At 36.8% G+C, this 25570-nt stretch overlaps 1 protein-coding gene across 1 annotated transcript in view; it reads left to right on the plus strand.

Moving 5' to 3' along the window:
- The window catches only part of LOC127978650 (collagen alpha-1(XXII) chain-like), a 53125-nt gene that overhangs the window by 8340 nt on the left and 19215 nt on the right, over positions 1-25570 (plus strand). Inside the window, exons 4-23 of the mRNA XM_052583450.1 lie at positions 4237-4317; positions 10276-10387; positions 10515-10638; positions 10795-11070; positions 11655-11735; positions 12029-12145; positions 12876-12920; positions 13039-13101; positions 13330-13362; positions 17651-17704; positions 17965-18018; positions 18099-18152; positions 18566-18619; positions 19027-19071; positions 21046-21099; positions 21256-21309; positions 21726-21761; positions 21840-21869; positions 21953-22006; positions 23088-23141. Coding sequence (XP_052439410.1) covers positions 4237-4317; positions 10276-10387; positions 10515-10638; positions 10795-11070; positions 11655-11735; positions 12029-12145; positions 12876-12920; positions 13039-13101; positions 13330-13362; positions 17651-17704; positions 17965-18018; positions 18099-18152; positions 18566-18619; positions 19027-19071; positions 21046-21099; positions 21256-21309; positions 21726-21761; positions 21840-21869; positions 21953-22006; positions 23088-23141 — 1475 coding nt within the window. The remainder of the gene's footprint in view (positions 1-4236; positions 4318-10275; positions 10388-10514; positions 10639-10794; positions 11071-11654; positions 11736-12028; positions 12146-12875; positions 12921-13038; positions 13102-13329; positions 13363-17650; positions 17705-17964; positions 18019-18098; positions 18153-18565; positions 18620-19026; positions 19072-21045; positions 21100-21255; positions 21310-21725; positions 21762-21839; positions 21870-21952; positions 22007-23087; positions 23142-25570) is intronic.

Below are 25570 nucleotides of genomic sequence, written 5' to 3' on the forward strand. Positions count from 1 at the left end.
ATGATTTTTATGTGATCCAATCACGATTTGATGTACTTTAAGAAATAAGCAAGGGACAAACAAGAAAATAAATGCAAAAGTCTTTGGAAAAACAATGTGGAAATGCAGCAATCTAAAGGCTATGTTCTGCTCAGTCCCTCATTTTAGATTCATGGCCAGTCTCTAAATTACAGCCTTTATGCCACAGCTTAAAGGAAGTTGCCCTCGATCGAGCTCAGTTAGAAATCACTCATTTAAACAATGACACACTCCTGGCTTTAGATTGCTTTGTCATTTCAGCAGGCGAAGGAAATGGGTGTCTCAAAAACAACTTGTTAAGTATGACCACAATTTGTTAGTTGCTTGTCATTTAGAAGCATGCTAACTGTGGGGTCAGTCCCCCAAAAGAAACTGAGGTTAAATTCACAGTTCAGTTATAAATCATTTGAGTCAGATCACTTCAGTGAATCCACTGATACAGCCATTCTAAATGATTCATTCAGAAGAGAGTTCCACTCACAGTCTGAATGTAGGCTAAACCGTTAACTTTGCTTTAACAGCCATCTCTTTAGCCCCTTTCACTCTGCCATTCCGGCAAATACACGGGTAAAGTGTTTGTGTGTTGTGCCCAATTTCGACCCCCTGCCAAATTATTACCCCCCTAGTATTGGTAGGTTTAGGAGTAGGTGTGGGGGAGGGGTTAGGATTAGGCAACCAGGTAGCGACTTGAACAAGGGGGGTAGTAATTCGGCAGTGGGTCGAAAGTGGGCACAACACTGGCAATTGTTCCCGGGTCGCTAGATTTTGCACTGCTTTCACACACAACCCGTAAAGATCCCGTAACATCAGGGCGTGACGTGTCATATACGAGTCGAAAACGTTAGGCACGTTATACTTTCACTGAAGCAAGCGAACGATCTCTGCGTCAGTGCGGAAAGTGAGGAACTAACTGATCTCTGCTTCATTACAGTTTGCACATATCTTTTCGTTGCGAACGTTGATCTTCCTTCAAAACAGCCGGTAAAAAAGTCGCGCGATAATGTGCGTCATCACTTCGACACAACATTAAATCTGGCTTTTGGTTCACACAGCTCTCATCCCGGGTTGAACCCGGCAATGTTACTAGGTCCCCGACCCGGGTTCAATGCCGGAATCAATCCCGGGACGTGGTTGCTTTCACACAGAAGGCGACCTGCCAATGTTCCGGCAATATGCCGGGTCCGACGTGCAGTGTGAAAGGGGCTTAATAGTTAAACATTACCTGTTTGAAGTAATACAGAACTGCAAACCTTGAATTTCTCAGCATTTAGAATTATTTCTGAAGGATCATGTGACAATGAAGACTCAAAGACTATAAATTCGTACCTGCTCAAACTTACTAGCCTGGGAATGAAACGGAAGTCTTTATTAAAATTGTGTACCATATTTCAAGGTACAAAAAAAATAATAAATACAGTTGATTTATTGTATTTTTGATTCAATTAACACAACCTTGAGTATAAGAGACTGCTTTCCAAACTTTTGGTATTGTAAATCTGCCAATAATACGTGGATATTCGCTTCACTGGTAACATTACTTGGCTCACATAATGTATACAGCACAAATATAGACAGCCAGGTGCTCTTTTCTCCAACCTTTATTTATCCCTGGGTGGGCGGCTGTGATCTTTATTTTTTAGCGGTCAGGGTGATGTTTGGATCTGGCTGGGACTCTCTCAGGGGTGTGGGGGTTTGGGAGAGTCACGACGAGGACACTGTATCGGACAGAGATGTAATTGTGTCAAATGACCCAGCCTTTGTAAAGTGGAATTCGTAGCAAAGTTGAGGCCTCTTAAACGCTACAAAGCGCTTTTTATAGGAGCGATTAAAGAAAATTACAGGGTCTGATCGTACATGATTGTCAGGGACGCGATCAGCCGCTGTGGTTTGGGCGTGTGCCTGCTTCATGCCAAGAGTGTGTGCATGTGTGAGAGAGTAAGAGAAGAATAAAAAAAAAAAAAAAAAACAACAACAACATTAAAATCATTTAATCAATATAACATTTTGGTTTTATAGTATGATTTTTGTATATTATCCCTTTTCTGAATAAAATGGGAAACTTGGAGTAGGCCTAATTGCTGTAATGTCATTTACACATCATTTACTTTAAATGTTCTAATCTGAGACTATTTCCCACTCACTTGCTCTATTTTAAGGTTGGGCTGAGTTAATATAGGTGAAGCCAGTGTTAGTTAAGGACTTTAAAAAAAAGCCTAAAACCAAAGTCTGACCGCTTGGTGTCATTGTGCCTGTCCAGAATAGTTCAGTCAAAATTAAAAATTATTTAATTGTTACTTGCCGTTATGTCCTTTAAAACAAGTATGTTGCACACAACATTTGCCAATCAGATCACCATTTTCTGTGGGCCTACTCTTATTTTACCAATAAAAGTGACAAAGACAAAACAAAAGCAAGCACTCATGTAGTATCTAGGCTAATATTAGCATCCTTCCTTAGCACTAGCAAGTTCTTCTCTACAAATAGCGCATTCTCATCACAGATGCCGTAGTAAAGCAAGTCTTCTGGTGTTGCGTTTCCTCCTATCATCACTGCTGTCACTAGCTATGCGTCGCTATTTGAAATCTGCTTGTTTGAACGTCTTTAATTATCACACTGTGACGTGACACTGTGACGTTAGCATAGCAACACTCCACCAAACTCTAAGCTCAATGTCTGTGTGCCAGCATCCTAGAGTCACAAGTTATGCCACCACGTCTACACTGGAGTGCTTAGAATTGACCCTCTAACAGTCTTCAAGCACTGAGAGGAAGATGGATAATATTACAGTGACGGTCACTCTCAACTGTTAATTTCCTTCAGCTGCCAGTAAAATCATACCTCTTCAAAGACATTCCTGCTTACTGCTCAGAAATGTAAATTATGAAGATATGATAAATACTGACTCAAATGAGATTGACATTTTTTTTTAATATTGAAACCATGATATGTAGATATAATATGATAAATTAAGTGTGTGTAGGCCTATATATTATTAATTTGTATACATATAGATGCAGTGTATGTATATGTCCACTGTTCCCTTAGCATATGCGGGTTAGGTATGTTTTGACGCTGGGATGCTGGTTTATGTTGCCATGTCATGCGGACCAGCATAAACCAGCAGCCCTGCATTAAAAAATACCTAACCAGCATATGGTGTTTGGTTTTTTTTTTCAGTTGCAAAACTTATTATAAATGTTATTTTGTGCAAAAAATATAAATAAAAATAAAATAAAAACTCATACAGGTTTGGAAGAGTGGATAGAAATAGAAAGTAAAATCAATTGGATTTGTAAAAAATATGAAGTGCTTTTGACCTTTATGACTTTTGATGACATACTTTGGTATCTTGGAAAATTTAAAGATAGTTTGAGACCTTATTGAGCTTCTGAAACTCAACGCATTTATTTTAAATACTGCAGTCTAACAACAAGATATTGAAGCTAATTTATGTAGTTTTGTGCCTTTTTATTATTTTGGAGCCCCCTACAGTTAAGTGACCGGATTTTCCTGTCGTAAAAACCTAAATCTGACAACATGTATTTGTTGCTGAGGGAACCAATCCGTCCTTTCTGCGAATTTCCTACCTGCTCACCAAACTTGCATACTACCAAAAAGAGGTATTCTAAAATGCCATTCACTTAAGTAGAATTCAGTGTACCATCAAAATTAGTTTACGCTGATATTTGAAGGTAAGACACTTACATGCAGTTGTTTTAAAGAAAACGCATTAGCTATTATTTTTCCAATGTGTTATATTGTTTCCTTAAAAAAAGTCTATTTTTTTTCACATTGCTATCTGAATACATTTTCATTCTAATTATGTTTAAAGTCTTAACATAACATGTTTAATTCCATATTTATGAGTGAAAAGGATCGTCGCTGCCAAAATACCACAACAGATTGCCTGAGCACCTGGAGCCAGTACAATAAAATGCCAACAAAAAACATTTGCATTTCACAATATGAATTAATGTTGAGGTCTGTTTCCACAAAAGCAGATGTTTAGAAATTACAGGAGAGCCGACCCCATACTGTTAATAAAGGACAGATTGCAATAACATGTAGCATTTTAACTTAAATAGAACTATGACATAACTTTTCTAACTGTAGAAATAAATTACTATCCATAATCTAAACACCTGTGGAGTGCTGTGCTGTTCATAAGGTCATAAAAACTGAGGTGTGTGTCCAACCATAATGTGTGTCTCTCCACAGATGTCCTTTGTCCAAACATGAAAGTCCAGGCGGGCCGTTTCCGGCCGAACAGCACCAGTGATGGACTGACGGAGGTCCCAGGTAATGTTTTCTCTTCTCTATTCTTCCCATAATGCTTAAGTGTCATGAAAGCCCCTTCAGCATCATATCAATGCCATTGTCATGAATGGTTATGAGACAGCAATTTCTCACATCAAAATACTATGTAGTTTCAATTATAATTTGAGCTTACTTTGGTCACTAAATCAAAATGGTCACATTTGTTATAAATTGGCTTTTAACATGGAACATAATGGATTATACAGTGATATTGTCTACAACTCAAGTATACCACTATATCAGTGTTTCTGCTTCATCTTCAGATGTGAGAAAACCAAAACATTTCTTCTTCTCAAGGTTACACAGTTACATGAAAATCATCCCTAGTGTACTTTATTTCAATTAGAGGTCAAAAATAAAGAAAGGAGTGCACTGTTTAATGATTCAAACACATGGACTTCCAATCCTGCACTTCAGGGATTTTAGGAGTCTTTTTTTTTGTGTGTGTGTGTGTGTGTGTGTGTGTGTGTGGATGTAAGTATTAATACTACAAACTAGAAGCCTAGTTTCTATGTGTAAAGTACTTTTGGATCAAAAATAAAGCTTTGTTTTCCCAAAGGTTGCACTTTAAAACATAAAACGTTGCAGCGAGACACCAAGGTTTTCGAAATAAGAGATCTTTTGCCCTCCTCTGTTCTAAGAAATGTGGAGTTCTTTAGTGATTGCACAGATCTGGAGGATGTTGTGTTTGGGTCTTCAGGGCGTTCTGAGTTCCTCTGCGAGACACCCACTCAAATTCATCAACCTAAGTAAAAAAACAGACTGAAACAGGGAGAGAGTGAGAGCTCTTACCTGTGTAAGTAAATGACTTTACAATCTGGAGCTATAGGGGTGTGCACTATAGAAGGTTTTATTTTGAAGTACTACAGTGTACAAAATGGTCAAGAGAACCATTACTTGTAAATCTGATGAGGTTTGGTCATGTTTTAATTGCTCAATACACAGAAAACAAAGGGTGGACAAAATTTTACCTTTTGGGGTACAACAACAGCTTTTCAATGAAGCAGTACCCTTACAAGGACTTTTTAAACCCCTTTTAGGTACATATTAGTATATTAGACAAGTAAAGCATACCCTTAAGGTACTAATGTACCTACTACTATGGGTAAAAAAGGTACAAGCTGCTGTACCCCAAAAGGTACGATTGTCTGTGTGAATCAATCTTGAAAAATCCTCAGAACAGTTGCAACCCTGAAAAATGGATATATGACTCATGATTTATGCTTTGCAGAAGATAAAGCTCTTTCTTATTTATATATATATATATATATATATGTGTGTGTGTGTGTGTGTGTGTAGCTATGCATTGCTTCAAAACAATGTAAAACTTCTGGAAGTTTCTGAAATGTGGTCCGTTTGACTCTTATTATACTACTTTTAATGATGAAAAGTGCTTTCTTTTGTATTCAGATGAAGTTTAAAGTGTGATCTCTCCTTGTCTTAATATTATTTGTGGATCATTGCACTTTCTTCTTCGCTTCTGTCATCTCCAGGTTTGTAGGCTTGACGTTTACGTACTTAGATCTGTTTGGTTGCGGTTCTTTTGGATTGCACTGACTTGACTACATTTCTCCTCTTTTGGTGACTGTAAGTGTTAATTAAGGCATCTTGCTCCTGTAATCTGAGATATTCAAGAGAACAACACAATCTAAATCTTCAGGGAAATTCCAGGTTCACATAAGATGCAACAGTTGCTGAAGTTGCCAACATCTGTGTGCTGTTTCTGAAGTTTGGAACATCACTCTTAACCATAATGCAAGGCCAAAATGGACATAAAAGATTGCTGACTCAAGATTGCTTCTGTAAAGTAACTTAACAATAACAAAAACCATTTGTAATGAAATTTGACATCATTGTGTCCTTATAAGAAATGAAGTGTAAGTGTATTAAAGTGATAGTTTAAGAAAAAAAAAATCGGTCATTAATTACTCACCCTCATGTTGTTCCAAACCTGTGAGACCTTCGTTCATCTTCGGAAAACAAATGAAGATATTTTTGATGAAATCCGAGAGCTTCCTAACCCTATTGTATCTGAACAGGAAAATCTTGAAATCTAAAACAAATTCTTGCCACGCTCACATAAGCAAAGTTCATGTTAGATTTTGTTGCTATTTTGAAATGTCTCATAAATGTTGTTTCTTAAGCAGAAATAGCATTAAACAAGCTTATAACTCAGGACCAGTCAATGCGCATGTGCAGTCTTAAGCGTGGAATACTGAAAAATACCTCCCTACAATGTTGTATGAGAAAAACAGTTACGCCAAAAGAGTAATATGTCTGAATTCATCGTATTCATAAAAAAAAAAAAACAGTAGATGAAGAGACAACCTACCACACAACCTACTACTTGTGCCAAGATTTTGAAGTGTCCATTCGAAAAACACTACTATTTTAAACACTTTAATCTTTACTAAGCGACCCAACAGATAATGGTAGGTCACGTGACAGTAACAACAAGGCAGATGTACTGTAGTATGTGCAAGTTTCAGACGTACTACCCATATTAATACTATATAAAACATACTTTTTAATGGTTAAAATCCAGGTACAAATTTCAAATGTTGTAGCCCACAAACGGAGAGTGCGACTTTGGACGCAGGATTTTTCTTTGGATGTAATGCTGTGTTTTGCACGTCCTTCCTTTCATAGTAATATGAGTGCACTGGTTTTGATATATAAAAATCTTTTGGTCGAATTCATATTCGTATTTGGCATTGACAGTGCTGTTTGAGGTACAGGTTTTGCGCATGCTTAAGGTGAGGCAGCACATTTTGAGCGGGAGATTTTCAAAAGATCGGCCCATTTCAAAACCTGACATATAAGATGCGTTGTTTTTCAGCATGCTGCAGGGAGAACACAAAGAGATCCGTTTAGCACGTGTCTGTCTGTCTGTCTGACTGGATCAAAGACAGGCGCTTGAACCACAGTCTCTGGATGTCACGCTGACGCACTGTGACCTTGTGTAAAGCGCAGCCGTAGAGTTTTCATGCGGCGACATTGGGCTGGTTTCCAGATTGTTGTGTTGTGTGCAGTTGAGTGCCCATGTGTTCAGATCACAGACACGACTCGGAACGCACTCATCTGTGCCGTGCCGCAGAACCCACCCAGCCTTCTTCGCTCTCTCACTGTTTAAAATAAGACTCACTCGTGATTATACGCTTTCACTCGCCAGGCCCAAATTACAGGTTCCTCCAGGCTTAGAAACGCTGCCGGCAGAGAGTCATGCCGGGCGCATGGAGACGCTGAGACAAACAGAGAGTCGTGGAAGTGAGCTGATGAGAAGCAAACAGCTGGAGGAAGAGTAGAACATGGTGTGAAATCAAACCGCTCAAATGAATACATCAAACTGATCAAACTAACCATACACGTGCACTGAGAACACCTGGATAAATGAGTCTTATTTTAAGGGTTGATAAACTTTCAGATGTTTAGAAACTATAAATTCAAGTTTAATGAGGTTACTTGAGTTAAGTTAAGTTAATAGCATGTTAAAGTAAAATAAATAAATAAGAAATCCAAACCTTCATGACGTTTTCGAATACTTCAAAAAATAAAATCTAAAAGTATATTATTAATATTAATAAAAATATAAATAAAGTATATTTACTTCTAATTTGGCTAAAAAAATTTCTTAAAAAAAGAACAGTATTTATTCTAAACAAAATAAAATAAAAATATACACAATAATAATAAGTAACAAAAGTGTGGGCATATTTTTTTTTTTTCTTTTTTAATAGAAATTAATGTATAGGAGATGTCAATTTGCTAATTTAAAAAAAGTTTATTAATATTTATCAATTTAAAAAAAAGTAATATTAAAGACTTCAAAGATGTTTATTTTGAGTGAATGCTGTTCTTTTAACTTTTAATTCATCAAATAATCTTGAAAAAAGTATCACAGGTTCAAATAATAATAATAATAATTTTAAAAAAAATCAGCATATTAAAATGATATCTTTAGGATCATGTGACACTGAAGACTGTACCTAGTAATGGCTCATGAAAATACAGCTTTGCCACCAGAGGAGTAAATTGTGTGTGTGTGTGTGTGTGTGTGTGTGTATATATATATATATATATATATATATATATATATATATATATATATATATATAAAATATATTCAGATAGAAAACTGTTATTTTAAATTGGAATACTACTATATTACTGTTTTTACTGTATTTTACTGTATTTTCAGCTGCATCATGTGAATGATAAAGCAATTTTAGAACAACGCAAATAATTTCTTAATTTCTTTATAAACCATATGAGCTACCTTTATAATTATATACACAATCTTCTGTGTTTAAGAATATGAGGGCGACTAAAAAATGGTAGAAATTACATTTTTTGCAAGTTTTCCTTTAAGGGGCACCTTACACCAGACTTGTTGTACATATTTCAATAAATTAAATTAAAAACAGGCACAGATGGAACGTGAGAATGTGTGAAGCTGGTCAGCCAGAAAACCATCAGGGATTCGTTGTGCTTTGGGAGCGCAAAGATGAAAAAAAAACAAAGATCGTTTATTGTTTTATGCTGGTTTGTTTTTCCAACTTCACTCTTTCTACGTTTGTTGCCACCTGTTACTCTACTACAGCGTCTGGCCTAGACTGGCACATTCTCACATTTCCACCGAGTTAAATAACTCCAAACATCCTTCAGTTCAAATAATCCTTCTCTCTAGACTGTTTAGAACAACCTCAGTTTGCTGACATGAACACACCTGCGCTAGAAAAACAACATGAGAGTTCATCAAGTGAAAGTGAGATCTCGCAGAGCTCTTTTGAGACCAGCATTTGTGTGTTTCCAAATCGCCCTTGAATTGCCTCCTCAGACAACGCCCAGGCCCCCACTGGCATCGTCATGGCGACAGACTATGTATTGGTTATAGGAGGGCCCTGGTTCGGCCGCTATAAAAGGGCGGAAGGCCAGATCTGCTAACCTCAGTAGTTACACACACACTCACACATGCTGGAAAACTGGTGACATAATTGCAGATGAAAGCTTGTTTTTTTTAAACATCTGGTGCAGCAAGTGCAGTTTAATGAGTGTTGGTTGCGGATCTGAAGCATTAATTAGTGGGCTGATATCCACACACACACACACACACACACCATAGCTCTACTATTTTTAAACAAACAATGATGTCATGCTTGATCCCAGAGGCTTGGACTTGGACTGTGTGTGTGTGTGGGTGTGTGTGTGTGTGTGTGTGGATGTTAAAAAAGACGTGACATTTTGCTTGCAGAAACTTAACGTTAAAATCCCAGGTGACCAATTATGCGTTAATTTTGTTCTTTACTTTGATTTATTGCCCTTTCTGCATTACATGAATTCCTGTAATATTGATTTAGATTAGTGAGTCGTGGCATTTTGTGGTAAAATATTTTAATATAATCAAATTATTTTCTGTATAATGTATCAATAAATTTATATCTATCTATCTATCTATCTATCTATCTATCTATCTATCTATCTATCTATCTATCTATCTATCTATCTATCTATCTATCTATCGGAAATATAAATTATAATAATGAAATTACAGGTCCCCGAAATTGTAATATTTTATAAAAGTATTATATAAATAATTTATGATTGATTGATTTATTTCACGCATTATTTTTTGTTAAATTGTATTTTAATTTGATTTGTGCATCGGTGGACTTTTTTCTATTTACTTCCAAGTTTGAAGTGGGTTAAATTATTATTATTATTTTTTTTTTTTTATAAAAGTAAATCCTTTGGGTGAGGAACAATTTAGGAAAGTTCACTTACTGCATGTTGTCTTTTCGTCCTGTCTCATGGACTCCACCTAGTGATCGTTGATGGAAAGACATTTGAACAGTAATCTACAGGGACATATTTTATTCAGGAAACCGTACAGTTCACTTAATAATAGCTTGCTTTGTTACAACTGTATTTATTTTTCTCCAGGTTTTGATTTGATGGAGTACTTCAATGTAAGAGATTTTCTTGGAGAAAAATTTGAGCCTGGTCAGATTCCCTATGTCCGGCTTGGCACCCTGCCCATCGTCCAACAAACCGAGTAAGAGAATCATTTCCTTCAATGATACATGCAAAAATCACACCATGTACTTTTACCTTAATTTACATTGTTTTTCTTAGCTTTCTTTCTTTAATTATGAATGATTTGTTTGATTCTTGTGTTGTAGAGATGTGTTACCTCAGGGACTGCCTGATGAATATGCCTTTGTGACCACATTTAAGTTCAGGAAGACCTCTCGTAAAGAAGACTGGTACCTGTGGCAGGTCTATGACAAATACGGCATCCCGCAGGTGTGTATTAATGTGTCCTGAATGGGGCTGTGAAGAAGAACTGAATCTGAAGATCCTCTTCAAAAGTCATATCTATTGGATTTAGAATTCATTTATAACATAAAGCATCATGAGGGTGATGCGAGTTGATCAGTCTGTAATGAGAATGTCCTCCAGGTCTCCATCCGTCTGGACGGGGAGAACAAGGCGGTGGAGTACAACGCTGTGGGCCTGACGAAGGATGCGGTCCGGGCCGTGTTTAAGAACCCGGAGGTGGAGAATCTGTTTGACCGTAACTGGCATAAGATCGGCATGAGGGTGGACTCCAAGTCAGTGTCCCTGTTCCTGGACTGCAAGCACATTGAGACGCTGCCCATAGAGGAACGAGAAGACATCGACATCCAGGGAAAGACCGTCATCGGCAAGAGACTCTATGACAGCGTTCCCATTGATGTAAGCAAATAGTTATAGTTTATTAATATGCATTTTATACAAGATTAAGTCTCCCTTACTCAAAAATAGCTGTAATTGTACCATGATGGTATCAAATTATAACATCATTCTACACTTAGGTGTATATATACCTAGTGTGTGTGTGTGTGTGTGTGTGTGTGTGTGTATATATATATATATATATATATATATATATATATATATATATATATATATATATATATATAATGAATATTTGCTTGGTACTTCAGAGAGTATCATCATGGTAATCTCTAATGTGATTAAATAAGTGAGTTCTGATTTGATGTTACAGTAGCATCTTTTATAATATTTTAAATTAGTATTTCAAGTAAATGATGTTCAAAAAAAGAAAAGAAAAAAAAAACAAGTCTTGAAAAAAAATATTCTGTATTAATAATAGGAACCTGTAGTATGGGCAAGATTTCTGGAATCAGATTTAAATTGGAATAATTTTTTAAAAAATATGCTTTGTAAAAACATCAGATGCGTTTGTGAATTTTGAAGTTACCCGAAATCAGCTAATTCAACCAGTTCCTGTGTTTCTGCCTGTGTTTCCTCTATAGTTTGACCTCCAGAGGATGGTGATATACTGTGATGGCAAACAGTCTGAGCAAGAGACGTGCTGCGATATTCCCGGTGGCCCAGTAAGTGCATCTGACTCATATACAAACCTTTATTCTCACCTTCTTTATGTCACCACATGGATAGTAAGGCAACAACATACGGTTTCGAACAGGACGAGTTCTCCAAAGGGCTGAAAGACCTTTGTTTTGAGTCTTTGCTATAGATGGTGATTATTCGTTTTCCAGAGTCCAGAATCTAGTCATTCTCATAACACTGAACATCCGAAGCTGCTTCCTCTTCCTTTCCTCTCTCTTTCTTTCATAACACATTCTGTCTCTTTCGGTTTCTGCGTTCACTTTCTCCTCTCACTCAGTGCGAACAATCTCTGGTGACTGAACGCCCCCCACTCCCACTGCCCACCCCAAAACCAACGAGCGCTGAGCAGAAGAAACCAGCTGGGGTCAACTGCTCCTGTCCTGCAGGGGAAAGGGTAAGACATTCCAGGTCAAAGGTCACACTCTTGAAGCTGGTGAACCACTATGTTTAACATGAATAAAATTTCATATCAGCCTTATGATGCAGGAACCAAGGTTATTTACATTGTATGAGCTAAAAAAAAAAAATTTTTTATTTTTTTTACTTTTTTTTTCTGAAGTCATGTGACATTTGGTCATGTTAATATTAAATACCATGTTATTGATTACCACAGAAAATAATTTCAGCTCATCCCTCACTTTGTAATACAAAAATGTACAGTAATGAAAGTCATTGCATTGTTACAGCCACAAAACTTCAACAAATAAAATGTTAGCATTAGACTAGTGTGATATAGTTTTATAAAGAATGATTAATAAAAAAAGTTTAATTATTATGGGAATTTTTTCAAAATTTTCTAAATAAAAAAATAAGGAATTACTAACTAATAAAATTAGAACCTATTATTTCAGCAGATTAAATAACATATTTTGTGGAGAATGTAAGCCATCATTAAATATAAATTATAAGAGTATATAATTAATATAAAATGTGCTGCATGTTATTTTGTTATGTTATAAGGCTGGATATAAATTTTTGAATCTACACTTTCTGTTGTAATGCATTCCATTTAATTTTGTAATGCATTCATTCTTTACACACTCTTATTTCTGACCTCTGTCTTTGAAAATATATCCCCTCATCTCTCTCTCCTGCAATCTCTCTCAATCTTTCCCATCCTGCAGGGAGAGACAGGTCTGCCGGGTGTCACGGGGCCCAAGGGTGAAAAGGTCAAATAACGTTTCAGTATCACAGCATCGCACTATGACTTTATTACGCTTTAGCACATCTCTGGACGCGTTTTCAGTGGTTCATCATTGGCTCTTTGCATAAACTCTGCATCTCCAGGGGGATCCTGGTCTTAAAGGGGCAGAAGGACCGCCAGGGCCCAAAGGGCAGAAAGGAGAGCGTGTACGACATCCATATTATCACTTATAACATTTCATATAGCTTTGCTTCTGTTTAGATAAACATAAAACAGCATTACTGCATATTAGAAATGTTTTCTGCAATAGAGTTAGTTGTTAGGAGGAAAAAAAACAGTTTATTTTCATACTATATTGGTATGCTTCCATCTCTGCTTTTTCTGTCTTCCTGGGCCTTGAGAGTAATTGATCGGTGTTGATTGATTATTTGCAGGCTATCTCTATCAAAGGTGATAGAGGAGAGAAGGTAAGGTCATGAATTTAACAGCCAAACTCCTCAAGAATGTTTGTGTGTTTGTTTGTGCACGTGTGTGTGTGTGTGTGTGTGTGTGTGTGTTTCTGTCGTTACGTGCCAGCCAGAACTTATCCAATTCATCAACAACTTCATTCTTCCCTTTAATCCAGAGTCTAGAATTACAAAAGAACATAGCAGAAAAGACAAACTGTGGAAACCGCCACTGTTTTGAGGATAAAAACAATATAAATACCTTATTTTGAAATGCAGAATTATGGGTCTTTCGACCTCACAGGATATGCAAAACAAGAGGCTGTGCACCGAACACCCACTCACAGCGCTTAAAACAGACATCCTCCGCCGCTCAGCAGACACAAGCACTGACACCGGGGCATAATTACCTCAGAATAATATCATAATTAACCTCCGTCAGTCAGAGATCCATACAGGAGAATTAGATGACTGGGGTGTTGGAAATAGAATGACAACTGTCATTATTGAAACATTAACTCGTGCTTATTGTAATATCAATAAAATTGTCCAGACTTCACTCGTATGATGAATATGGTGATTCACAATATGTTAAGACTTCTGGAAAGGAGTCGTATTTTGAGATTTCCACAGCACCCGGTCACTATTCGGCCAAAATATAGATGCCAGATAACGCCCACAGCTAGAAAAATGTTGCACGCTGGATTGGTCAGTGGAATTTGTTGACCTAAAAACAGCAAATGATGTGCTTGAGCAGGTTAACAATTACAAAACAAACACATAAAAAAAAATATTATTCTCATTCTTGAGTGGGTAATTTACCCAAAACTCATCCACAAGTTGTTCCAAACCTGTATGAGTTCTTTCTTCTGTTGAATGTATATTTTGAAGAATGCAGGTAAACAAACAGACGATGGTAGTCAGTATGGAAAATACTATAGAAGTCAATGGCTACCGTCAACTGTTTGGTTACCAGTATTCTTCCAAATATCTCCTTTTGTGTTCAACAGGAGAAACTTGTACAGGTTTGGAACAACATGAGAGTGAGTAAACGATGATAATAATGGACAAACCTTTTAAGTTTTAAATAAATCTAAAAATGAAAGTGCCATCATTTACTCAGCTTGATGTCATTCCAGCCCACAAGTCTGTGTTTAATCTTTGAAACAATTTAAATGGAATATTTGAAAAAAATATTTTGAATGAAAACTGAGATGCTTCTGCGATTCTTAGTCATCATATAAAATGCTTGCATCTCTTCACAGGATTAAACCCCATGATTCATTTGGATTTGAACGCCTTTTATGCTCTTCAAACAATGATTTTCTACTGCAGTAGTTTTTATCTTGCTTTTCAATACAAACAGTATTGAACAGTCCTAAATCAAGATATGTTTACTTGAGCAGCACAGAAACTTAAGGTATAATGTCTTATTAAAAAAATATCAAACTGAAGTGAGTTTATGCTTAAAACAAGCAAAACATCTCTGTTATTGGGTTAAATAAAATTCTAATGGAAAATTATTATTTTACTTACCACACTTACAGATATGTTTTGTTTGTTCTAAACCTAAACTCACTGACATTGTATTTTGTCTAAATTTAGTTTTATATTTTTTCAGTAGCAGTACTTGATATCTTAAGTCGTTTTCCTTCTCAAGTAATTGTATCTTGGTTTAAGAAAAAAAAAAAAAAAAAAAAAAAAAAAAAAATTGGCTGACATTAAATTATGCAAAAACTTCTCTAGACTTAATAAGGGAGAAACCTTAGCTGGGAAAGTAAACAACCCCTCAGATTTGTTTGTGTGTGTAATTCTCGGTGTACCTGTCATATGATTTGCATGAGTGTCCATATGTTTATGTATATATGTGTTTATTCTGTATATGTAAATGCATGTCTATGTTCTCACAAATGAACCATGTCTAACAGTATAAAGCTAGCAGCATATTGAGGAGTTGGCTAGTTAAAATGCATGAAGCCACAAACGCATGATTGTGTTTGAGGTGTTGCTCTGTCTGTCTCTCTTAAACCCTGTTTTGTGTGTCGTTTTGTCAGTCTTTTCACACTGAAATGTTTGAGTTGAAGCTGAGGTGCTTTAGAAAAGTTGTTGCCCGTGCAAAAAGCATTGTTACAGTAAACAGTGTTTACTGAAACTGTCTGCTATCTTTCCACAATATTTGTTGTAGTGCATAATGCAATAGCTTATCTATGATGATGTCTATAACTTGTTCATTAAAGTCAGTTGCATATACTGTACTGACATTTGTGTTTTTTTTTTAACTGATGTGGAAACTGGTATCAATAGATAACTTCCTTAGCAGTAGTGTAGCCAGAAAAGAGACTCTGGGTGTGCATATGAAAATCTGGGTGTGCCACATTTATTGTCAGATTACTGTGCAAAATTATGGGATAGTATTTTTGTCACACTGCTTCCGTCCAACCATACTCCTAGTGTTAATTTGCAGGTCGTGTCAAAATGTAGTTAATTGTTAAATGTAATAATTTTCTTCCAAATACGATAATTTTGAACTTTAGCTATTTCATTTTGTCTATTTTTCATTACAATTAATACACCTTAAATAAATTATAATATATAATTATAGGATTACAATGAATTGTAGTTGCTCAATATAGATCTTTTTTTTTTTTTTTTTTTTCATGTTTTTGTAATGTCTGGGAAGCCAGAATGCGCATGCATCAACAGAAACATTTATTAGCTGAACCCTGTTTTTTTTACGTGCCATTTATAGCAAGACATATTACAGATGATATTACAGATGCTTTGTCAGATTTAAGTTGAAGCGCGTGCCGAACCGTGTGTGGTGAACCGAACGGTTTGGGTTTTTTTTTATTTCAGCAAACCGTGCCATCCCTATTACCTCAATAATCAATCAATTACAGGCCTAAAACAATCATGCCCGAGCAGACGGATATTAGTACATCTCATCACACCGGCACCCGCGTCTAAATCAGTTGTATGGTCTGGTTTTCAGTCTAAAACAGTTGTGTCAAGTATAAATGTCTCGTCTGTTTCGGGAGGTGCGCGCGCAGTCAGCGGAGGCTCGAACCGGAGGCTCGCACCTTTTTTTCTCAGATTTTGAAAAATCTTCACGATCGACTTAAAATGCTTCCAAGATAGACTTGTCGACCGCGATCGACGGGTTGGTGACTCCAGATATAGCGACCAACTTTTTTTGAGTAAGCATTGATTATGCGTGACACAGTCTCAATTTGTGGGAGGCATGTATTGGGTTCAAACGCTGTGCGCGCACGCGTTACGCGGGACGGGTGGTCACCCTACCTGGCACACCCGTCTAGTGTGTCCACCTTTGTGTGTGGGTGGGTCCATGTAGGCCTACATGCTGAATCGACAGGTAAAAAAAAGCCTCAAGTCCAAATATTCATTTATCACCAATTAACTTTTTGACAAACACTTCATGCTTTGTTGTCCAGATATGAATTTAAAAAAATCTCAAACATGCTCCGAAGTCCCGATCTGAATCAACCGAGTCGCGAACTTGCTCCGAAGTGCCGATCTGAATCAACCGAGTCGCGAACATAATATATATATATATATATATTCTAAGTATACAACAATAGCCCAAGTTTAGTAAAAAAAAATTTATTGAGACTATAAAAAATAATTCCGCATCTATTTGTAGGTGTGCCAGCTGCCACTGTGGGTGGCACAGGCACACCCAGGCTACGCCACTTAGAAACTAACTGAAATCAAACCAGTTTGCATCCACAATATGCTGTCTGGGTTTGTAGTTCTCAACTGTGGTTATTTTGTGTGTGTGTTACTTTGATGGCATTTGTCAGTTATCCACTGACTTTATCAAAGTGTGAAGAAGTTTGAGAGAAATTAAAGAAAAGAAATCAAGCTGCCCGCTGCTGTGTGTCAAGTCTTTACTATAATCAGGTCATAAAAGCTTTTCTCTTTTACTGTTAGAATTGCAGGAGATGTCTGAAAGGCAAGATATAATGGCACCTTAGTGGTGTTTAGCATTAGTGTGTGATTAATTGTATTGAACAGAAGAAAACTACAGCCTACTAACATGGCCTCTTATGATCTCACAAGCCTTTCTACATAATTATATGCATTTATAGTATGGGATTCTTTGCGTGGTGAGTTTTTGGTTAGCCAGTTTGATGGTCTTGTTTTAGAAATATGGGTTATAAGCTCAGTTTTTTTTTCACAGGAACATATTTGGCCACCTTTGGACACATGTCAGGGGTCACTTGTGGCCATGTCCAAAGTGATGACATCTTGTTTTAAAGCCATGCTGAAATCCCGTCTCTCTTCACAGGGGGACAACGGCGAGCGTGGGGAACCTGGGGCCAGAGGAGAAAGAGGAGAAAGAGTAAGACCTGTGTACATACAAACAAACTGAGTTTGGAGACGTGTGTCAATGACGTGTGTGGAATTCTGTGCAGTGTTGATTACAGCAGCAGAAAAGAAAATAACTTCTTTGGACTGCAAAGTACACTGAATAAAAACGATGATAAAAATGTTATTTTACCCCCTTTTTCAATATTTTTTTTTTCTAAGCATTCTTGATTCCATAGATGTGTTAATAAGTGACTTTAATCTTTATGATTTTTTTTTTTTTATGTTTTTTAGGGATCAGACGGTTTACCTGGTCTGGCTGGGAAAAAAGGCGATAAAGGAGGGAGAGTGAGTGACGGAAAGTTTATCTGCTCGTGGGTGAAGGTATATTTTGATTTTGATATTGACATTGGCACGTTGATGAACAGGGTGAACAAGGAGTTGCAGGTGAAGCTGGGTTACCTGGACCTCTCGGACCGAAGGTGAGACCTCCGTAGACAGAACAGTAAAGATATGCTTGATTAGACTAGTGTCAGAAATTTGCATGTCCTAATTGTCAGTATTTGCTCACCATAATTAATTTTGGGGGAATGTGATGTGATGTATCTTAATATTAAATTATTTTATGATGATAAATGCTAAAGTAGTATGTGATGACATCTTTAAAATTAATTCTCGATCTTGCTGATGTCACATAAGACAGCAAATTTAGAAGCAGCTGTAAATAATGCAATAAACACTCCACTGTACATTTACAGTTGACAGTGCTTTCTTTCCATTATTTTCTCTTTTTTTATCACTTTTTGGTGACATGCTAGTTTCTAAACTGTGTTAGATGTGCTTAGTAGTTTTTAACATGATCTGGATCACTTTTGGGTCTCCTGTTTTTATTTAGGGTATCCAAGGTGATGCAGGTCCCCCCGGAGCACCAGGTCCTCAGGGGGTGTCTGTAAGTATGATCTGCGCCTTTAAACCATATACTGATGATTATGAAAGCCTGTTTCCACCTTCATACTTATGACTTTATCAATTAATGGTACTTTATATTTCACAGCTGCAACATGATTTCTCATAAACGTGTCTTTATATCTGCCCAGTGTGACTTTAGTTCTTATTCTACACAGTAACCTTTTTATTTCATACATTTTAATTGAGTTTTGTATTTTATTGTTTTACATATTTATTTAAGTTGAAACTGGCTTCAGTAGATGATTTCAACATCAGAAACGAATTGAAATTCAGACTTTGAATCCACAATGTTGTGTTACAGCCGTTCGGGACAGATCGTAACCAGTGCATCCAGTGTTCTTCTCTGTGACATTTGTAAGATATTGAGTGTGTTGTGTTTTTCATCAGGGTGTTACTGGAGGTAAAGGAGACAAAGGAGCTTCTGGAGAAAGGGTAAGAGATGACTAACACCTGTCAATCATAACTGTTAGCACAAATATCATTACCATATTTTCCGCACTTTAAGGCGCACTGGATTATAAGTCGCACCTTCAATGAATGGCCTATTTTAGAACTGTTTTCATATATAGGGCGCACCGGATTATAAGGCGCATAGAATAGAAGATACTGCAGTCAAACGTTTGACTGGGTTTGTGTTATGCATCCACTAAATGGAGCTGTGCTTAAGGGAATGTCAACATTATGACAGAGCGCAATGATCTATATATAAGGCACTCCGGATTAAAAGGCGCACTGACGTTTTTTGAGAAAATGAATGGCTTTTAACTGCGCCTTATAGTGCAAAAAATACGGTACTTAGGCTTAGTATTAGTATTGAGTATTAAACATTGGAATAATAATCTAGATTAGTCTGTCATTGCAGACCCCCTCCACCCACTAAAAGGCCTGGGACAATGTTCCCGATTGTTTTCCCCTTGTCAGCGCCCCTGTATTAGTTTTAATGCTTTGGAAAAACTTGGACAGAGCCCAAACTAGTCATTGTCACGAATTACTGTACATTACTGTACACTGCTACAGAGGGAATGTTTCTGCAGAGTGAATGCAGCAGAGTAATAACTCAAACAGATGTCACAGTGCTGATGCAGATATATATACATATATCCTGTTCTGTGTGGGCGTTGTGCAGTTTCACACGGTAGAGCATTGCCTTCATTCTTCAGTCTGTCTGACGATCCGCTCCCGGCTTTTAAGCCAAATATGACTTTCCTGAAACTAACTTAGAGAAAATGGAACTGAAAATGGAACCTACAGGTTTCCATACATCACTGCCCGTCTCTCATTGGCTGGCAAACACACAGTCCTGCCCCCAACTCATGCGATTGGTTCAGCTGATATATTTGGCTGGTTGGGACGCTCAAACAAACAATATTTCAGAACTATTTACAGCTGTTTTATTATGTTAAATATTTGAACATGGAAAATAAGCTTAGTTTAGGCGAAAATGCATTGCAAGTATGGTAAGAATGCTGGTAAGTCAGTGCAAACGGATATATATTTAGAACCAGTGCTTGGTTCATTGAAATAGGAAATGTCAGATTATGCTTTTGTGAGAATGGTTTTTCAGTTGAACTCAAATGGCCTTGAATTAAAAATAAATACATCATACAGACGAATTCTCCATTATATTTCCTCAATTTCTGACCTGAAACGCATCTGCATAGTGTATATTGCATATGTTTTTGTTATGTTAGTCACATTCCCATCCCCTCCTCAGCTTTCCTCCTGCTGTTTTCTGTATTAATGTAGATTATATATTTCATATTTGAAATGAAGTGTCAAAAAAAAAACAATATATAAATAAAAAAATAAAAAATTAAAGCTGTCATTCCAAACCTGTATACTGTTTATGGGACATAAATTTAGAATTTAGGGAATAGAAAGGGAGATTGTGACATATGATTGTAATAATAAAAATAATAATAATAATAATAATAATACTTGTTCTCATAAAGGCATATGTGTTGAAGTAGTAGTCATTTATTTCATGAAATCTTTGCAAAATTGTAAGCAGAATACAGGACATAATTTACTGCATATTTAGCATCTTTTATAAGTTTGGCGCTAATAAGATTTGTTGAATGTTTTTGAAAGAAAGGCTGTAGTTATTTGATCAAAAATATAGTAATATAATATATTCCTATGATACAAAACTGAATTTTCAGAATCATAACATGTTGTGTGATCCTTCGGAAATCATTCTAAAATGCTGATTGCTGCATAAGAAACATGTCTTGTTATTAATATTCGTAATATTTCTGTGGAAACTGTGATCCTTTTTTTCAGGATGTGTTGATTAACAGAAAGCTCAAGATGGAAATCTTTTGTAATATTATAAATGTTTCTATTGTCACTCTTGATTACGCAATTCTTCCATCTGATGACGTCTCGCTTTCAAATGTTGTTCAGGGTGAACCAGGTTTAGACGGGTTTCCAGGGAAATCAGGACTTCCAGGAAAAGACGTATGTATTCAGAGCATTTCTGTATTTAATTTTTCATGCACTGTTTTGCGCAGCATGGATGCACACTGCATGTAGAAGATATTAATGTGAGCTTATGTCAAGTAAGTATATGTTTTACCTAAATGACTTCCTTTCTTTTATTTTCTCTAAATCCAGGGTCCTAGGGGGCTGGTTGGTGCTCCTGGTCCAGATGGAGTAAAAGGAGAAAAGGTATAGAGATGCTTTTCGGAGACGCTTGTTGCTTGGCTTTGAAAGATCTGGACAAGTCTTTTATTCACCCTCAGTTTGTTCCAAACACAAAGTCCTTTTGTATTTCTTGGTAATTCCCCCAGATATATTTGACTCTTACTTATTTTCAACTAAAACCTCAAAACACATGCGTCTTTCTTGTATTTCTCAGGCTCATCCACAAAGATGCCCCTTAAAAAATTCAACCTATCTGTGTCATTTTATCTCTCGCTCTCTGTCCCGCACACTTTCAGGAACTCAAATAGTACTCTATCAGATGTTGTAACTTGAAGTACAGACAGATCCTCTATGGTTTAACTCCACCCAGAATATCAATATCAATATGAATCTATATTAACTACTCAGTAAATCTTTTCAAACACTGTGTTTGTTGTTAGGGTGAACGAGGTCCTGCTGGATTACCTGGCGATGGGGTAAGATGTTTGATTCATTAATTGAGTGAATCGTGTTGTAAAGCAGCAGTATGGAGTAGCTCTTGTGTTTTTCCTCAGGTTCAGCTGGCAGGACTCAAGGGGGAGACTGTAAGTGTGCAATCTGTTGAGAAGATGAGTCTTAAACTTGGCTTTTGTCGAGAATTCTTGTAACTGTGTGTTTGTGTTTCCAGGGCCTCCCTGGTGAACGAGGATCCCCGGGAGGGGAAGGCCCACCTGGACCTCCTGTACGATATATTTTGTGATAATATGCTCTCTCAAACAAGTTTCACTGTTTTAAAAATGCACATTGAAGAAGAATTTGTGAAGCTAGTTTTGAAAAAAAAGCTGACTGCCTCATCTATTCCTCCCATCTGTGTCTATTAAACCACACATTTTTTATTAATTCAATTTAAAGTGCCCCTATTATAAATAATGAAAGGTTCATTTTTTGGTTTTCAAAGTTCCCAACAACAGGTTGACATTGATGCAAGGTCAAAAAACACTTTATTTGTCTTATAATATGCATTTACTGTTTACTTAACCGCTATTTTAACGCTCCAAAAGTGGCATTTAGTGGCAAAGAATGAATTAGCATTTTTATCCAGACCAACACGAAAAGACTGGAAAGTGGGCGGGAAATATGCTAATGTTTCATATTGACCTCAACATGAAACGGCTTGGGGTTCGTTTTCATGTTTTCATTCATTTAGCTGTGTTACACACTAGTGGGTCACTTTAAGATAATGGTTGGCATTATTGTGCTATTCATAGGTTGGAAAAATGTCAAGGAATGATGTAATTAGTGTAATTCGCTAACACTTTAGTATAGGATCCAATTCTCACTAATAACTAGTTGCTTATTAGCATGTCTATTATTAACATATTGGCTGTTCATTAGTGCTTATAAAGTACATATAATGCATGACATCAATAATCCTACCCAATAACCTTAACTTAACAACTACCTTATAAACTATTAATAAGCAGCAAATTAGGAGTTAATTGAGGCAAAAGTCAAAGTTAATAGTTAGCTAATAGTGAGAATTGGACCTTAAAATAAAGTGTGACCTGTATTTCTGTTCAATTCTGTGTTTGTGTCGATGTGCAAGCACTTATGTGAATGTATCTATAGATTTACATGACACATTTAGAACAGAATGGACATTAACGTTAAACTCAAACTCCAGACCCTTTTTTGGGGTCACTGTATATCATAAAATATCACATTCATGGTCTTTTTCTGAAAATAAGAAGCATCATATCTTCTCTGTCTGCTACTGGACTATTGTTTGTAATTAGCCCATTGTTTATGTTGTTTTTCCTCAGGGCCCACCTGGACCTCCAGGTTTGAGCGGTGAGCCGGGTGAGAACGGACATAGGGTAGGACATTTGTATTTTATTGTAACAATCCACCTCAGCTGCTTTTAATGGAGATGTAAGACGTCCTCGAACCTGATCTGTGGTAACCATAGAGACTGGCTGCTGGGAAGCGCGGCTCTCGGTGCAGGTTCTGCTGTTTTTGAGTGCTCTGTGGGGTCAGATTCAAGCGCCGAGCTCATTAGGAAGAGAGAGAGAGAGGAGATGTTCAAATGGCCTCCAACCCATGAGATGACAGCATCATTAAAATGTTCTCGGAATACTTGGAAAACATTGTCTCTTCCCCAAAATAATAATGGCATTTGAATAAAAGCTCTAAAAAAGAACAATCAAGCAAACAGAGAAAGTTTAGTGTTTCGATGAAAATTCTGCCGTTATTCATTCACCCTCATATTTGTATCAAATCAATATGATTTACTACATTCTGTGATCCACAACAGATGTGTTGTCATCGTTACATGATCTACTATATGCTTTCTCTCATCTGATTAATAGTTTATACTTTTCTAACAAGCATACATTAATTGATTAAATAATGTAATTAAAGTGAAAGTGCCTGAAACCCTTCTGAAACCAGTAAACCAGATTCACTCTGTTCCTCACACAAATCTATTGCATATGCAGTAGTAATTTTGACTACGTTTTGTTTTGTTGATTTTGGGTGCACAGTTCCTGTAACTCAGCGGGCTGCAGGTGTTCTGAGTGTAGCCCGAGTCCTCTCTGTCCCAGCGGGAGACACTGTCAGGAGCTCTTAGTGAGGGAATCTAACAGATCTTGCGCTCAGCTCAGAAACACTGCGGGTGGTGCTTGAGTGAGTGGAGAATGACGCACGACTGCAGAACGGCAGGAAGCCCTGAGTGAGACGCTAAAAAGAGTCTCCCTCTATTTCAAGCTCTTATCACTGTAATGCATTCGAAATATTGGTCTCAGCTTTGGTGGGGACACCCCCATAACCCCCCCCCCCCCCCCCCCGGAATTATTTTGTTGTACGATACCAGTGATTTAATGGTGATTTAGTAAAACTGTATAATCTCAAAAATGCACTCTCAAAAAATAAAGATCTAAAACTGTGTAATGCTGAACAACCAAACGTTTTATTAACATAAATTATGTACATTAGTATTTACACTAACAAAAAATACTCTGCCACAAGAAAAAATATAAATAAATAAATATAATAACCTTTCTCTATTATAAACACTATTTACCCTCCAGTACACTCACGTTTATGTTGACTAAAAGATTCTATGTTAAGGTACAGGCTAATTGACATTCAGTTACTTGCTAACGTAGCATTCTATCATCCTGGGTAATACTATCACCAAGAATATGCATTTGAAAGCCTGGTCAGTCACTACTGCTAGTTTTTTTTTTTTTTTTTTTTCTTGTGGCTAGCTAGTTATTTTGCCTACTTACACTCTGACTCTGCTTTATGAAAAAGCTTCTTATGTCCCCATTCTTCTTCTTGGGTGGCATCTACAAAGTACAAAAAGGGGCAACCCCCCCCCCCCCCCCCTGGCCTTTGTATGTGTCAGAGAGACAGCCCTGGTAACTTACCGTCGGCGTCGTCAATATGCGCGCGCACACACACCCGCTCGCTGCTAGTGCAAGCACAAAAGTAGTCCCGGCCCGCGCGTGTAGCCTGTCAGATACCCCGCCGCCAATCAAATTACGGCGTTTCTTATACTGTCGTCGTCCTGGCCGTTAGAATCGATCCAAATAGCAGTGCAAAGATCCAAATAGCAGTTCAAAGGAGCTTGCTAAATATTGGTGGGGGCAAATTTGTCATCTCAAAATATTGATAGGGACTAGTACCTTGCGTCCCCCCCTAAACCTACACCCATGACATATCCCTAAAACCAACTAGCTGAAAGTTGCAAATCATAATCTGTGATTATAAAATGGGCTGTTGTCTTTTTTTATAATGTAAAATATAAACCCCTCTATATGTTTGGCCTCAGTGTCCTGTTTCTGTTTTAAATATATAAACACGGGAAAAACTTCAGTCAGTAGATCTAAAATATTGTTGCCTAAAGTACTTTTGTATTTGTTATTTTTATAGACTATAGAACAGAACAAAATGAGCATAAGTGTGAGTTCTTGTTTGTCCAGCAGAGGGCAGTGCAACCCTAGCTATGTGCCTTGGATAGAAGGTTTCATTCAGGAAGTCATTAATAGATGACACACAAAACTCCACATGACCTCTCACATGGAATACATTTTTTTCCTACTGTTAATATAGTGGTTTTGGCTTTTTTAATATATATATAAAAGTCTTATCAGGCCAAGCGATTAAAAAAAAATGTTTTATTTTATCTCATGAACTATCTTGTTACTTCATATTTCTTATTAGCTCTGTTTATTTTTAATTATAAATTATTGAATAAATTTCGGAAATTCTATAAAAAAATGTATTTATTAATATTTGTATA

This window comes from Carassius gibelio, chromosome B19 (assembly GCF_023724105.1).
Source record: "Carassius gibelio isolate Cgi1373 ecotype wild population from Czech Republic chromosome B19, carGib1.2-hapl.c, whole genome shotgun sequence".
Taxonomy (NCBI): domain Eukaryota; kingdom Metazoa; phylum Chordata; class Actinopteri; order Cypriniformes; family Cyprinidae; genus Carassius; species Carassius gibelio.